The following is a 17,301-nucleotide window of genomic DNA, read 5'->3' as shown; positions in this document are numbered from 1 at the left end:
TTTGCTCTGAGCAATTTACTTTGTCATTCTGTGCTGTTAAACCTCTTAACGGTCATGCTTTGTTTAATATTTTAAAGCTCGGTTCTCTGTGTGCCCAAAGCATTCAAAACCAAAACCAGGGAATCGCAAGATTTCAGCAGCTGGTGTATCGACATCCGGAACAGTTAGTCACAAAAGCGTACACTTTTAACCTGGTTGGTTTGTTTGTAGCTTTGTAGCAAGAAAGGCAGAGCCGTGTATCATACTTACATGATTGTGAGCAGTCTCGTATGTAGATCAATTCGAAAAGTAGTAAAACAGTGGGGAAAAAAAATGTGAGTGCATTTTATTATAGAAATTTAGTCACATCAGGGATCAACTGTCGAAAAAAGGCATGGAGGCTCTCATGGGAGTCTTGATCGTTCATTGACAAGCCTCACTTCGAACCAGCTGCGACACTCTTGTCGGCAAAGGAAAGCTTTGTAATGATCGCAAAAGACAAAAAAAGTTTTTCTCTTCAGAACAAGCTTGCAATAACTACCTGCTACAAGCATACCCGAAAAGGAAACTTAATGTCGTAACTGAACCATATTATGCATGCTTCTCGTGTAGCTCCCCCTTGCTGCCAGCATTAGTTTCATTTTTTATTGTAATTCGGCCCTTGAACTTTGGACTTCAGGCCACAATTGTGCAAATATTGTACCTTCTAGGCTCCTATTGTTTTGCAGGGTTTTTCCAGCAACGAGTTTACTGCCTTCTTGGGCAGTGTCTTTGACTGTCCAGTGTTTAACTTAGCAACATGTTGTATTGTATTTATATGAAAAAAAGAAAAACTAACTTTACCTTCGGTCTTCAAACAACACTCAATCAGGCTGCATGTTTGCTCTTATTTGGCTATTATAGTGGTTCTATTCAAGCCTTGAAAAATAGTTTGATGTCTTGCCTGTTATCCATGCATCATCAACTGTGTTTTTGAACAGCGTAGTGAGTAGTATGCAGTGCCGATCTTGTGTGATATGGTAGTAACACTGCTGCAGCCCTCTAAATTTTGCACAGTCTGAATACATTGGCAAGCATATGCATTTCTTGCAGTATGCACTTTATAAGAACCTCTGAGAATCTGGTATGTGATCTCATTTTTTTTACAAATATGCCTCATCTTTTTACTAGACGAAATCCACATTTAGCTATACATGCAGCATATATGTGCTGTTGGCCACACATGCATAAGATACTGTTGCATCGCGGTGTGTATATCGCCACAATTCGTGATTAATCTTGAGAGTGTGCTGATTACCTTACTTACGAAATACTTAAGATTACGGCTACCATGATGCTAACAAATATAGAATGTGTTAGTTATGGTGATAATGTTGTTGTAGACTTGACTGTTGAAAAATATAATATTGCCATAAGCATTGGCAATGTCGAAAATGAGGCAATTCTGTGTGTATTAGCAATTAATAAAAAAATGCCTACATATTTAGCCCTCCTAAAAATCGTGCCATCAAACAGTGATTAGCTGGTGGTGCTAGAAAAATTTGCTTCTACACTCAAACCTCAATATAACGAATTATTGGTTATAACAAAGTAAATAAAGAATAGCTTTGTCCTAGATACAGTGTTATTAATAATCATTTATAACAAATTTCTAGGTATAGCGAAGTATTTTTGGGGCAGATGTGACTTTGTCATAATGGGGTTTCAGTGTAGTTCTTCGAAATTTTTTCAGACTGTGCGAATCTCCACAAGGTTTTTCATGTTGACTGGCACTCACCTACGCTGCTGCACTTGGCTTCAAAGAGTTTGAGAGAGCAAAGAACGAAACGCTTCTTGCTTTTCACCTGGCACCCGCTTATGTGCTGGTCGTTGCACTGCACGTTTTCTCGCAGGACGTTAAACTTTGCTCAATTATACCTTCTGTACAAATGTGCTATCACTGCCAAGAGTTCTTAAACATTAGTAACTACGAAGAAATTGAGTGTTCTATAGTGCTGCGTAATCTGAGTGGTATATGTATCAGGTTTTTTTTAAATTATTTTTTAACGAGATCTCTGTCAGTGTAAAATTTAGAAAGCACCAGGAAAATTTGCTAGTGTTTATATTTCGCACTGCAAATATGAGTTGTATTTGCTCAAACTTAGTCCCATTCTTCTAATTTTACATGGCTCCACTTATGCTGAGCATGCAGTTTGAAAATCGCGCATTGATAAACCAGTGCAGCTACACTTCTCATGACTTGCCAGCACACAAAATTTTTCTTATGGTTACCCCACATTTAAGGCTTTGGGTGGTGATAGCACATATACATACACCATGCCATCATGCGCACATTACTCTAAGCAGGTGCTGTCTCACACCGTTGTGCATACATATATATTTAGGTTCATCTGCAATCTGAGGAATCCTAGATGGTTAGAGTTGGTCTGTAGACCACACTGCAGAATTCCTTATAGCCCACAGTGCATATTTGGGGCTCTATGACCTTCATAAATCGAGTAGTTGTAGCCTCACATTTAATCTTTTGTGCAAATGGATATACGTACGTGCATATGTGTGGGAGATGACTATATGCGACTCACTGTTGCACCGAAGATTCCATCTCATCTACCCCAAGCGCACGGAATCGTAGTGCCTTCATTGAACATAATGTTGGTGCTTCTATTGAGCTATAGCAACCAAAAGTATATTCATTACTTGATTGGCAGAGGCAAACAAATATTTTCTTCATTTGGCACCAGGGAATATGTGGTGTGATGCGCACTCGAGCACAAATAATTTTTTCGCTTGCTATGGCCACCTGCCATTAAAAAAAAATATTGCACATTTAAAGCAACTGAACAAACGTGCATTTCACTTTTCTGCAATTCACTCCCGGCAGAAAAGTGTGTTTCAAATCGCATTCTTTTCAAGAAGAGCGTTTTGTATGTGTAAAATTCATACGAATTCAGCTCAATTTAAGGCATCATTATGTTAGGTAGTGTGGAGATGGAACATCTTTATTTGATCATCTTTTTTCTTGCACGGTCTCTCCCTACTTTCTAAATTTGAGTAATTATTCCTCCAATTGGAGGAGTTGCAAGTTGCTAAAATTGGATGACTTTGAAAACTGTAGGAATTTGTTTTGTACAGCAAATTTTTATTGTGAAGATATATTAATTTACAGCTGCCGCTGTCAGGGATCTATGTTGCCGTTGTGCAAGGTGGCTTCTGTACATTGCCTCTGCATTGGCTTTTGCATAAGTGTTTTTCTTTTTTTTATAATGAAATCAAATACAGTGCAAAAAAAAAGGATGGCATATTCATTGGTTTGTCGCCATTTATACATTTGTGCACTAGGGCCACCTGCGAGCACCAGTCCCACAAAGCTTTTCAGTAGTCTGAACATTGCTGCGCTATATTTTAATGCCATCTAAACTACGACCATGGGCTTGATTTCCAGCTTAGGTTTTTAATCAGCAAATTAATATAGCTACCAACCTAGTACCTTTTCGAAAATATTTGTAAATGGTTGTATGTGTGCACAGGTGTCTGGGTCATTTCCCTCCATAAGAAATGAGAAAACTACGCCTCTTTACATATGTTAACGTAACGCTCATTGGTTTATTCAGTGTGAAATTTAACCATGGTTGGCCTATAAGCTGAAAAAATGTTAGATTTCCAGAGCCCATTAAGCACTGTGAGGTGATTTCTGCTGTTATATAATGCAAGATGGCAATATATACAATTAAACCTCGATATAATGAACATGGATATAATGAAATACCAATTATAATGAAGTAAATAAAAAAATAGTTTTGCAATACAGTGCTAATAACCTTTATAACGAAGTCTTTGATATAATGAACTAATTTTTTGGGAGACGCAACTTTGTTATTATGAGGTTTTGAGTGTCTACGCATTTTTTTTCAATAGGGCATTTTTTTTGGATTGCACACTTTGCGAGTTTGCTTGGACATTTTGAAACAGATGTAAAATGTGCCAGCTTGGGTTCTAGTGCACAAGTGAAATCAACTCTCATTGCTCGGTACTCTCCGTTTTTTTCTCTCTCGCTTAACATCATCTGCATGGCTTACAGCTCTGGCTTCCTCAGGCACGAGCGCCCGCTTGTGCACACGCATTGTTCTTTTTATTACGCTCTCTCCGTTGTGTGCATTTGTTACGTGTGTTGTGTGTTTATTTTTCCCTTGCTGCTGACTTTCTTTTTTCTCCCCCTCCCCTCCACCATCTCCTCCTTGTAGACGCATTGTAAGTGGTTCCATGTACAATCTGCCCATGCGGTCTTCCTCGGGGACTCTCTATAGACATGGGTAAACACTGACGAAAGACTGCATGACTGCATGCAGATGAGGGTGACTGCGGGACCGGTCCTTGAAGGCTCCTCGAAGGGGCTCACATAGAGATTGGTGCGAGTGTCTATAGTCGAGCCGAGGGGCAGGTGTGTACAAGTCAAGAGGATAGTCCAACGGGATACCGTATCAGTTGGAGCTTTGGTCGGTCGGTTGGTCAACACTGGCTTTGTTCAGTGTCGCTTGTTGGGGCCTCTGAAACACATGCTCAGATGGTCGAAAGCCTTAGCCAGGTCAGCGATGTGCAAAAAGGAGGCTTGCTAATTGACACGCATTAAACCCGAGTGATTTATGGTTGGTGCTGTCAAGCATTTACTGTGAACTGCTCGATACAGTGCTGTTGCACAGTTCGTTGGCTGTCACAGGGTTCTCGGTTATCACTGTGGAGGAGCCCAAGCATAGTTTTTCTGTCAACTCGCTGCATTCTTTCTTTTTATTTCATTTTTTAAAAAGACTGCTTCGTAAAAAGTGTGCTACATACTTTGTTAAACGGATGCTGTCAGGAATGTGTATTTGCATGCATGCATCTGCACTCGACATAGGCTCATGAGATGTGTTGCGCTATGCATGGCAGAAAGACAAGCTGCACATGTATTCATTTCTTTTTTCTTCTCTTGAGTCTTGTGCACATTCCTGGGAAGCAAGAAAATTAACATTTGGAGTTGTGAGGTACTTTAGGGGACGAAGTAATTTGTACTTCTTTGATAGTTGCTCTGTCTTCTATTACACAAAACACTCGCACCAGTCTCTACGTGGTTGGCATCTGTCGAGGCGTCTTGCATGAGGGGACCGTCCCGCGTGGTGGTGGTAGTAGTTGGTGGTGGTTGTAGTGGTGGTAGTCTGTAGAGTTTATACCACGCCAGGTCACTTTGACCCCAGCCGGTTTGTAACTGGTGCAGTTTGTGCAAATACACGAATGTAGGCTCTCGTTATTGTGCGACTCTGTTAAAAAGTAGATGCTACAAAGTTTGCAGAATGGCTATCTAGGTGATTTGTGTTATTGCAAGAAATTGAATGCACAAACAAGTTCCTTGCATGGTCCCTTCTTGTATGTGCTGTTCAACACTGGGAAACTCTAAAAATGCAGTTTGTGTCCAGTAATTTATTAAGCTCTGCTTTTCAAATGCATTGCACAAGCATTACCTAAAAGCAACTTTATTAAGTTCAAACTAAAGTATCGTCTATGTGTTCCCTGGTTCCAGTGTTGCGGACAGTACACTTCACGTCCACAAAAGACAAAAAGTTAAAGAACCCCAAGTGGTCGAAATTTCCGGAGCCTTCCACTACGGCGTCTTTCATAATCATATGGTGGTTTTGGGACGTTAAACCCCACATATCAATCAATCAAAAAAAAAAAAAGACAGGGAAGCTCGAACTTCAAGGCCACGACATCAGCTCTGTTACCTCGCTAATAAATATTTGTATGTGTTAAGCCTCCTGCTCCCACAAGTCGGTGACTCGGATGCGATTTGAACACTTAATATTCTGAGTGTATGGAGAGTGTTAATATTGCACACCGAAGGAACAGTTAATGTGCTTTTTGCGATGCTTCGAAATCATGTCAGTACTTCTGTAATGAAGTCACATGCTGCAATCAATCCCATTGCAGGCAATGTATTAAACATAAAGACATTCGTGCTCTTAGTCTTGGCCTATTTGCGGCTTAGATTGGCAAAAGCAGTTAATGTATTCAATGTTTGCGGTGGCAAATTTAAGAGCGATTCTGTTGCAATGTGTTGGGGTCAAAGTGTCTGGTTAGGTATTTTGATAGTTTTGTCATTGTTGTGTTGTTGGTTGACACAGGCCTATGTTTGTGGTTATTGGGCCTTTTCAATCTAACACTGGACATTTCGTTTCTGTTTTCTTGAGACAGTTCTTTTTGTGAGCTAACTTTGTTTTTAACACTCTTTGTTGTTTTGACACCTTTTGTTTTACATTTTGTCTGCCTTTGGGGCGTCGTTAAGCAAGAAATCTTGGCAAGCATAATGTAATCATCTATATATTGTTTTTGAGATTTATGTCAGAATGCTACTCAGTTAAGCGGGCGTAGATATTGTTAACAGATAGCACTCATGGCTAATGGATAAAAGTTTACTGGTACATTTTATTGAACAATCTTGCTCAGTATGCGTAACGAATGCTTTTTTTTTTTTCAATTTTGTTTTTCAGCACAAGAGAAGCCCAGCTCAATACAGGTAATTAGCCTGCATCACTTATTGTGCCAAAATTTTTTGAGCTTCTCTTTATGCAAATGCTTTTCACTACATTGTGTCCGCATCGACTTTGATCCTTCTTGAATTGGAATGAAAGTACTATACATCAACGACTCCCTGATATTATTCCAACCTCACAATCGGGAAAGGCCAAGCGACTGGACTCCAACGTTAGAGAGCTGTGCAAAACGATAAAAATATTCGAGATATTGCTTATTAGCTGAAAAATCTGTATTATTCAAAATAAAAGAGTGCCTTGTATGTTCTTTTTTATTGAGAAATTTTCCTGCGTTGCCTGGAGACTTCAGACTGACCTCAATACAAATTTACATTACATAACTCTATGGCACCAAAGAAATCAGATGCAGATCAATGCAACCAAAACCGTCTTTATGGTGTTTCATTCTCCGCAAATTTCACTTGATTTACCACCTTCTCTTCACATCGGCAATAATGTCATAAACATTTCTACTGAAGCAAGGTTTCATAGTGTCATCTTAGATACTGAACTAAAATTTTATAAACATTCCGCTTCACTCGTTAAAAAAATCGCATTTGGAATCAATGTTATCATCAAGACACGTGCATATTTTCCGCCTCACGTCATATGTTTTTTGTATTTTGCCTAACTTCACAGTCGTATTTAGTATTGTGTACTATCTTGGGCCAACACTTACTTCACGCACATTGAACGACTACAGCGACTGCAGAATTAAATGGTTAGACTAATGAATTTTAGTCCATTTTATTCATCCTGGAGCTCATTGTTTCCAAAGCTTGACATACTATCATTAAAACAATTATTTCGCCACAGACGTCATTGCATGCATTGATCATCATTACTTAACTAACAGCAACATTACCCGGTTTTCCCAGAGCAACAATCTCCTTTTACCAGCCGTAAGAACAAACTGTGGCAAATTCACAACCTTGTTTACAAGCATAGCAATTCGGAATTTTATTGCCCTTCGAATTAAAATCTTTGCACAACATTCATATTTTCACCTCGCGTAGCAAAAAACATTTTCTTCAGGAAATAATAGAATTATCTAATTTATTGCTCATAGCTTTCAACAGTTCAGTGTTAGTTTTATATTAGCACTTGCCTTTTTACAACTTATCCAACTGATATAAAACTAGTTGCATTTGTCATGTACAGTTCTTTAATTTTGTGTTGTTCTAGTTTCATCCCCTGCTATTGATAATTTTCATGTCTAAATTTATCAGTAGTATTACCATCATGTTACATGATAATTGTATTGTTACTGTTAAATAAGCTCATTAGTCATTGCTCACAAATTCACACCTTATGCTGTACTTTTTTTTGTGAATACCCCATTCATGTCTCCATAGGAGGTTCCCCCGTCAGTTTCTCTGAAACTTTGCGACCTCCTCCTGCACTGTTCCAACCCTGTAACCAAACGTGAAGTATGTAATAAACTAAACTTGACTTGAAGCTTGACTTGCTACAGCAGGTGAATTGCAGTATTGCGTTGAGAAATCATTTTTACAGCACACTTGCATTTGAGACAACTTGTATCTTTCTTTAATGGTTCAAATGAAAAAGTATTTCGTGAATTGGTTCGTCCTATTACGTAATTGCCTTACTTTGAAAACACTGTCACCTTTATGTGGATGATTATTAGGTGCTGTATTCTACTTTGTTAGTTCCTGTTTTATCATGAAAAAATTGTAAAAAAAAAGATTAACTTCAGCCACAATTTTTATCAACACGAGAAAGGCAGTTTACATTAAATTTTAGTTTACATTTGAGTGCAGACCTTGCCCTTTCCTGTAACATCCCAAGACGAACCTAGCTACTGCTTAATTTTTAATTTTCTCTGTTTCATCAATTAATGTAACACTGAAAGGATCTCGCATATCACAGGCATACTATTCTAGTATAGGTCGAACACGTGGTAAATAAACTGATTTTTTTTAAGGTTAGGTTCCAAGTTTTTTAAATTGCTTTCCATGAAGTTTAGCCTCCTTCCAGCTTTACCAATCACATTGTTTACTTGCGTGCATCACATGAGCAATCGGATGAAAAGACTAAACCTAGGTATTTATATCTGACTACCATTCTCAGAGATTTTTTTAAAGATGGTCAGTCTCGATTAGTTTCCGTGTTTTTATAAAAGAAGATCAGACACATTTTATATTAATTAAGTTCGTATTCCACATTGACCACCAAGCCAGTTCCAAATCGGTTTGCAATTGGATAACCTCTTTCTTGCTCCTTATTTGTTTGTACACAATGAAACTGTTTGTTTACACACAATGAAATCAGTGCTGTCAATTTGCGTAGCACTGCATTAAATAAAAAAAAATGCGGCTGATCCTCCTACATAGGAATCAGCATAACACAAAAGTGAAACATCTCTTTACAGTGGTATTTGAGTGTTTTTTGTGCATTGTTTCACCAACAGAAACAAATTGCAAAGTCACATTAAGAATGGCAACCAGCTTGAAACTTTAAGCGCACACCTCAAGCAGAAAGCACGCACGAATTTACCATACACAGGACGAGTGCAGACTAACAAGTACCACAATTCTTCCTGCATCCTGTATCAGCGCGCTTTGTAAACGCAGCTGCTACAGTGTGCAAAGTGACCTTCGTCCCCTACCGAATTATGAGTCCAAGAAGTGCGCACAGGAGAGACGACGCTCCGTGGAGGCGGCGCTTCGTAGAGGCAACGACTAGAGTTACTCTATATGCTACCTTTTAGGTAGCAGAGTTGCGCCAAGGCATCTTGGGTTCAAATGTTTTGTGGGAAAGCCACTCACCACCCACATAGGAGCAGCGATCGCGCTTCAGAGTACTAGCATTGCTTTATTTTTCTTTATTTATTCCTATTTTTTATGAAGGTATGAGAAAAACTTAGGTACTCTGGTCATGCCCAGAAGCCTTGATTTTATGCTTAAGTTCTTGGTATGTAATAATGAAATAATGTGCATTGGCTCGTTGAACCAGTCAGATGTATATATGTAGTTGGTCATGCATTAGTTTTGTCTTCTTTCGCACTGTTTTTCTCATATACAGATATGAAATTATTTTTCTACTTTTGATCGCAATTGAGCCAGTTAGGGATGGAATTTTTCTAGTCGTGCTGGGCTCATTCATCAACTGTGTGAGAAAGCCAGTTATAGTCTTCAAGTGAATCAAGCTGGATAGCGATTGAGAGTGGCCGTGCGACGTTCATGCTACACGCGGCTCTTGTATTACGCCCGTATTATAATCGCGGTTCATGACAGCTGATGTAAGTTATTGTTCAACAGCCCTGCTGTGTCCAACATTCCTTTTGCTTAAGGTTTGAAATCTGCATTAAATTCACGTGCTAGCTGGAACACCTTGCCGATTGGAATAGTTCTAGTTTATAATCTCTTTATTTTTGGTGCTTCAGCCATCAGACCTATTTGGACGTATGCAGCCGACACACGCTGACCGACTCTACATGTATAATGTATTCACTGCATGTGTGGGTAATACAAATAGTTTTGAAATGCCATGGATAAATAAAAAGAAGCCAAGCATTGATTTCTTCCTCACTGAACTCTGATCTCTTGATAGCAACATCCGCTGCACCTGTGTCTAATCACATGAGCTGTACGTAGTACAATTCAACACGGAATGCACTTGCTACCGCATTTCTGCGACCAACAGGCAACAACGGCTTTGTACCGATGAAGCGCGGCAAGAATAACTACAACAGCCAATGTCAACCACGCTTGGTCTGCCCGGAATCTGTGAAGTGTTGGCCTCGTCTGTGCATTGTTGACTTCTCCACAGTTCAAATAAAGCACGTATGACCACATGACGGCGCTTGGCGAATAGGGGCGCTGAACTCCTGCAGGCGGAGCAAGCGGCGACCGAAAACTGTGGCTCAACTCTGCTACCTAACGGTAGCTTGTACAGTAAAGGTCGTCTCTAAAGGTCGTCTAGCGACGACCTTTAGAGCGCGCCCTACGCAAGCCCGTCACGCCATCTCGTTGCTGATAACAAAAACACTAAAGTTTTGAATCTCTGAGGACTGCCAAATGGTGTGCAGTGTATATAAGAGGCTTGCCGTTAGCATTTCGGACAATGTACACTCAGTGGCGTAGTGGTGAGCGCTGGGTGCTGAAAATCAAGAGGTTGCTGGTAGAATTCTGTGCAAAATAGTTTTGCCTTCTAGTTTTTTTTTTCTTTGCAATTTCTTAGTATATATTTTTCAATGCCACTTCCGTGATGGAAGTACGTTAGCGGAGCCACGGTGAACCTTGGCATAAAACACTTTCATGTTAAAAAAAAAAAGTGAGTCATAGTTTTGTAGTGAACTGGGTGTACGCTCTCGCCATTGTTTGGAATGTGTCAATGCAGAGGACGGGACTGTACGAATGTACCTACGTGGTCGACCCATTGTGATGCACATTCCGAGCGAGCAACTCCACGACTACAGCCTTATGAAGGTCAACAGTGCACCATCACAGAGGCTCAAGCTGGAGTGGGTGTATCCTTCGTTGAGGGTCTTTTGCTAGGAAGATGTATCGGTGTGAATTGGTTTTCATTGCAGCTTTTGATTTGCCCTTTTGTGAAGTCGTCACGTACGTATGTTGTATTTGAAGCCCAGGGTTTGAGGGAAACCCATCTGGTCGAGAAAATTGATGGCCGAAAACAGCAAGCACCGAACTGTTGTTGAAACAAAGCCAGAAATGAAGCTCTGGACCTGCACTGAGGAACTTGTTCACTAAGAAACTTTGTGAACTACGCTCCTGTAGAGAGGTGGAAACTTCATTTGTGTTTTTGTTGCAATGATGGTTCGGTGCTTGCCGTTTCCGGTCACCTATGTTGTATTTTTGAAGACACAAAAATGTTGATGTTGTAATTTATTGGGATGAAAAATTAGTGAATATGTGAAGACCACATGGACAGATGCTGACTGCGATTGGAAATTCTGGGAATTAAATTTATTCTGTCTTGGCGTTCAGTTCCTCCTTTTCACTTAACTTTTCCGCAAGTCATCTCTGTTCCACATCTCGGTCATTTCCATTTTGGCAAACTTGTCTAGCAAGGTGCGGCTACTCAGTAGTCAATGTGCCAAAAAGCATTGGCATCTGGGGTACACGACAAAAGAATTTTTTGTTGGTCTTGTTGCTTCCACATCCTTAAAAATATATTTAGAATGCAAGCACATGGCTTATTCACACATGCACACTTGTGTTTGGTGCCTGGGTGTGTGCGTTTGTGAATGTGCATTGTGTTAGCACTCTAATTATAGTTTAAAAAATGGGGCGCATGGGATGCAAAACTGGGAATACCAGATTTTTGCTTCCTTGCCCTCATTCTTTTGTGATATGCATTATGATTGACCATCTACATCTACAAATGCACAAAATTTACATGATTTGATGCTAAGGTTCTGGAAACCAAGTTTAAAGCTAGGGGAAGCATCAGAATAGCTTGTAGTATGTTACAGCACTTTATTGTGAATACACCGTAAATGATAATTTGTTATTCTACAGCAAGTCATGCTATATTTCTTACTAAACCGATTTCAACAACCCACTCAAATTACATGCGATAACTATGTGCTGGCAGCAAGCACTCGTAAAAGATAAACAAAAAAATAATATTCCTGTCAAAGTGCCTAGTGACTTATGTCTCATTAAACATGGCACTGCCTTCACCAAAGCAATTCTGTAAAGTAAAATATTTTGAACGAAAATGATACAAAAGAAAGGGAACTAGAGAACGCTTCATTTATTATTAACTTAGTGTTTGTGGTCTCTTTTTTGCCAGAATTTAAGTGTCGTCTTCAAATGAGGATTTCACATCACAGAGCATTAAAGGGACTCTAAAGACAAAGAACAATTGATGTCAGAGGGAAAGCTTAATGCATGATGTCTAAAACGGCAATAATATTAAGAGCAGTACCTTACTTACCAAGAAATTAGGTTATGTGTATCACACTACGTGCACCATGAGTGAGACATTTGCGAAAGGATCTCAAGGACGTGAGAGTGTACGCCTAAAACTAGTCACTAGTAACGAAACTAGCTGCAGTAAAGAAAGAACCTCCCATTCATCAAGAGGTGTAATAAAACGCTGCTTGTTCGTTTCTGTTTTATTTATGAAAAAACGATCTGCCTGGCATTACTACGGGGAATGGCGTGAGTTGTTTAAAAATTACATTTTTGTCTGGTTAGGCTGGATAGGTGGTGCCATCTTTTGGGACACAGTTGAACCAAGCACGCAGAAAATTGTTCAGTGGCCGTTGTTGCTGCTGTGTGTCCCGGTGCTTTCACTCTGCTGTTAGTAGTGTCGTGGTCCGCGCAGTAAAGGCAGACAATGTTGGACACGGCAACATTGACCTGAGATGAATTGCTTTCAGACGGGAGACATAAGATTTGAAGTGCGCTAACACGATGCAGACCAGAAAAACGGTATTTTATTTCAAAATAAGCACTTTCTTGGCTGAAAATTAGCACTACGCAGTGATTCTACTCCTGCATCAACTGCAGCATAGTGCGCCAAGTGAAATTTACTGCACCGCCTTGATAATATCAACATAAATTGCGCCAAACTCCGCCAATGTCTCGGGTTCGGGAGCGTCTATCACCATCATTAGCCATGCCGGCGCGTCAACGCATGTACAGCTTGTTTTTGTGGCTGCCGAAATTCTAACCACGCAGCAAGAATCATTCCGCTCAATAAACAGCGGTTGCGAATGCATCCCATATACTCCACGTTTTTATGCACGGTGCCGACGCAGCTTCTATTGTGTAATTCGGCTCGATGGCAAAACGAGTTCTCCGCGCATGCGTGTAAGTGTGGCAGCGATTCATCGGTAGACGCTGTCCATTCCAGAAACACTCCTGATAGCTTGTTTTAAAAGTTGCACTACTCGTATATATAATAAATTAAAGCAATTTTCACTACTGCACCAGAATGTCTGTCACGTATATTTCTGGAAATAGCGGAATGAAATGTGGGAACCAAGAGTAGATATAAGAAACAGTATCGAATTTTTCGTGCTTTGCGTACATAGAAAAGCATTTGAACAGTGGAATTTACACTGTTCTTCGACTATACTTTATCTATGAATCTTCATCCAGAAGAGTTTTTTTCATAATTCCTTTCACCAGCACATCTGTGCTTTTAATCGCTGCTCCGGTAAATGTTTCTAAAAGGCCCTGCCCTTTCGAGCTTGTGAATGCTAGGGCCCCAATCGGAACTTTTCACTTGCTTTTTTAAAAAATGTCATCTCATTAATAAATGTATGCTTGTAGGTTGGAGACACCCCAGTTCTGTTTTAATATCCCCAGCTGTGTGATGCAAACTCATCTCTGATTGTCCTTATATGCCCTGGTGTCCGAAGGCTTACTGTGAAGCGGCTACGTCATGTTACACATCCACTCCTCTCTTTCTTGGGTCAATAGTTGATGGTGAAAAAAAAAATGGTATTGGAATTATTGTTTCGTTTTGAGGGGAGGAGATAAGATGAAAAGGGGAAGAAAGACTGTGTCAGTCAAAGGGCGCAGTAGCTGGTGCACGCTATCTCGAGGCATCATTAGATTGCTCGTAAACTTAATTTGCTCTCAACATTTACTTCGCATTTATAGAACTGACCGCACGAAAACTGCTTTGGCGTCCAGAGTGGCCATATCGCCTTCAACCAGCGTTCTGTTGAATTACGCAAGATTGCGTTGAAAGGGGTTTCTGGTTTTACTTCATATACCAATACTATTTGTTAGTTTTGCTTAAGCTCTTAGCAGTGAAGGCATGCAATATGCACAAATTGTATTGGTTTACAAAGTAAGGCTTGACGTCATCCGTGAAGAGGGCCAGCAGCGGGGTCGCCATGTTGAAGGTCCGTGCACTCACTTTTTGTGCAATACACTTGCTGCACGCTCTGTGTTAGAGATCCGTACGATGACTTGGATGACTAGAGACCTCTGAACACCTCTTGTACGCCGATGCATGTACAACTTGAAAGGCGCGTGTGAACAGACCTCCGAAATGGCATCCCGCACGATGACTTGCTTGTATTGGCAACGGGTGGTTGGCAACGGGTCGTAAGCCAAGAAAGTTAGCTCAAAACCTATACCTTTGACAACAGTTTGCTAGATGGGAGCATGTCACGAACGCAATACAAGCGTTGCCAACTGCTGTGAAAAATTAAGGGCTTCGTGGAGAATCGAAGGCAGAAAAGAATCATAGAATCAGGCACAAGTGTTCTCGCCGCCACTGGGGCGTTTCTCACCATTTCTCTGCATTCGTGGCATCCTTGACTCGAGACCAGCTACGGGTATCGAGGCCGCGACTGTCGGGCCAACCTGTTCCTCCTGCCCACGGGAGAGATGGTGTACTTCATAGCGGCCGTTGTGGTCCTCTACAACGTCGAGGAGCAGATTCAGCGGCACTACCTGGGACACACAGACGACATCAAGTGGTGAGCATGTGGGGAAAAGATGATGCGGTGTGCTGGTTTGGATTGCCTATTTGTGCTACATGACCTTCCGCCTGTACTAGGACAAAGAATCAGTGAAAACCTGGTGTTTTGATAGCTTGATTATACAATCAAAGAATTTTGCAAGAAAGCCATCAAGCACAGGCACGACTACCGGGTGAAGCTGATAAAATGCAGTTCAATGAAGGTCTTTCAAAAAATTTTGATCATATTGGTTTCTTGAAAGAGCTTCTAGGTACAAGTACTTGAGTATTTTAATACTATGCATCTATCAATCAGTATACAGTAGACTTTTGACAAATCAAAAGTTTAAGTTAATTCTGACGAATCTTAAATTTCTGGTTGGTCCGCTACATTTTCAATGTATTTTAAAGCTGCTAAATTCAAATTGCCCTTACAGAAAAAATTTGGTCTTCGAAAATTCTTGCTTCATGTTTGTGGAGTGCAATCTGCTGCCTTTTCTGCTTATAGCACAACATTTGTATTTTTATCTAAGCAACAGTAGCAAATAAGGCCGATGGGCTGTCTGCAAGATGGTCAGACGCCAAGCTGCACACAGCAACAATCACATACTGACTGAAGGAGAAAAAAAGGAAAAAAGACCAAACAAAACAAAACAAAAAAATTGGCCCCGTATCTGCATGTTACACTGCAAATGTCGAAAGACGATAGCTTTGAATCTTGAGAGAGTGAACAAAATGTTTATTTGATGTTCTGCGCAAGAAAATCGATGAATGGCATTTAGGAGGCGTTGCGTTAGAGTACCTTGAGCGTGCAGCAGAGAGGAACGAGTGCATCATGTCACACGTGAGACATTAGCGCTATCTGGCAGTTATCCTGGAAAACAGGGCGTGCGTCGTGCGCGCCCGTCTCCTAGTTGATAATGCGTTCAACGAAAGGCGAAGGCTGGGTGCCACCACCGTGTCGTCTTAGCAAAGCGTTGGCAACACTTGCCGTTTTGCGCAAGCGTTGCAAGGCGAGCGCAGTGTTATAAAGGCTATGATCCTTAAAGTTACTTATGTATGCCTTTTCTAGTAAAAAAATACATACAAAATATTGACTTGTTGTTATGGTGCATCAGATATGTGCAATAATTGCTTTTTAATTGACAATCGCACAATTATGAACACTGAACCTTGGGCAATATTGGTGGGCGCTGCGGATGGGGTCAGCCGTTTGGAGTATCGTTTGGTCACTTTGGTGCCGTTTAGGGCACCGTTAAGGGTGGATTAATAGACAAATGTACAGACAGACAGACAGACCAAAATTTTTGCGTCGTAGTTGCCGAAGAAAGATTGACGTCTTTAAAAACGAAATGACTGTTGCTCTGTCATGTATAAGTAACTTTCTGGCGGAGACGCCGAGAACGGAGGGATCCTGCTGTGCGTCGGCAGGGCAACATCGCATCCACAGCGCTCCCGGAAGTAGACACTCTCGTCTCAGTCACCATTTCCCATCGCCAGAGCACATTAGTGGCTTGCGGGAAAGTGTCTTTGAAGTTGAAAAGGGGCCATAAATTGCTTGTTGGTCCAAACTTTGCGCGAAAGTTATGTATTTTAAACTCCGTAAATGCAAGTCAGCAACTGAAGTGCAACTCTGCTGGTTATAACATTGCAGGCGCAATACTGCAGCTGTAACACCACACATTTGACTCTGCAGATGTATGCAACTCTGGGACTCTTCAAATGCGAGGCGAAAGAATTTTCGCGCCGGCAATTTCTTCTGTTTGTTTCTTTTATTCGAGTATGTTCTGAATTTTATAGTGCAGTTCACTTGTGGTCATGTGCGTGCAACCCTGAAGGGCTTTTTGGGGGGTTGTCATCACGAACGATTTGTTCATTTATGTCTGTCGCATGGATTTAGATTAATTTTGGTCCTTCGTTTTTCAGCCTTGCAGTTCACCCAAACAAGCTCCTGATCGCAACAGGTCAGGTGGCAAGTATAGACAGGCGAGAGAGGAAGGTACGTCTTCTGCAACTCTCTATGCTTTCTTTGATTGCTAGTTCTTCAGGCATCTTATCTTTTACATTCACCAGGGCATTTCCTGTTGGGTTGTTTCCTCAAAGATGTCTACATCGCATTCATGTCTTTTGGTACCGGCTATTATTGAAGTAGCTGAAATTGAAATATAAGATAACACACTAGAACTACAGCACCCGAGTCATAATAATACGATGTGCAACATCGTCTGGCTTTGCAAATACATCAAGACGAATCCACATTGACAATGGAGCATGCGTGAAAATAGCATCATTTTAAAGAGCTATCCTTTCATGCTGAGTCACTTAGTCCACAGCCTTCCCATAAGCA

General features: G+C 40.7%; 1 protein-coding gene across 14 annotated transcripts in view; it reads left to right on the top strand.

Annotated features, from left to right (window-relative positions):
• The window catches only part of LOC119167419 (echinoderm microtubule-associated protein-like 2), a 218,094-nt gene that overhangs the window by 151,984 nt on the left and 48,809 nt on the right, over positions 1-17,301 (top strand). For 13 of the 14 annotated variants that reach the window (XM_075866424.1, XM_075866431.1, XM_075866422.1 and 10 more), the window contains exons 6-10: positions 4,221-4,289; positions 6,498-6,523; positions 10,902-11,031; positions 14,824-14,973; positions 16,881-16,953. In XM_075866424.1, the coding sequence (XP_075722539.1) occupies positions 4,221-4,289; positions 6,498-6,523; positions 10,902-11,031; positions 14,824-14,973; positions 16,881-16,953 (448 nt within the window). The remainder of the gene's footprint in view (positions 1-4,220; positions 4,290-6,497; positions 6,524-10,901; positions 11,032-14,823; positions 14,974-16,880; positions 16,954-17,301) is intronic. The other variant, XM_075866429.1, reaches the window with a different exon arrangement.

This window comes from Rhipicephalus microplus, chromosome 6 (genome assembly GCF_043290135.1).
Source record: "Rhipicephalus microplus isolate Deutch F79 chromosome 6, USDA_Rmic, whole genome shotgun sequence".
In the NCBI taxonomy this organism is placed as follows: domain Eukaryota; kingdom Metazoa; phylum Arthropoda; class Arachnida; order Ixodida; family Ixodidae; genus Rhipicephalus; species Rhipicephalus microplus.
The sequence above is the reverse complement of the archived record's forward strand: the minus strand, read 5'-3'. Positions and strand labels throughout refer to the sequence as shown.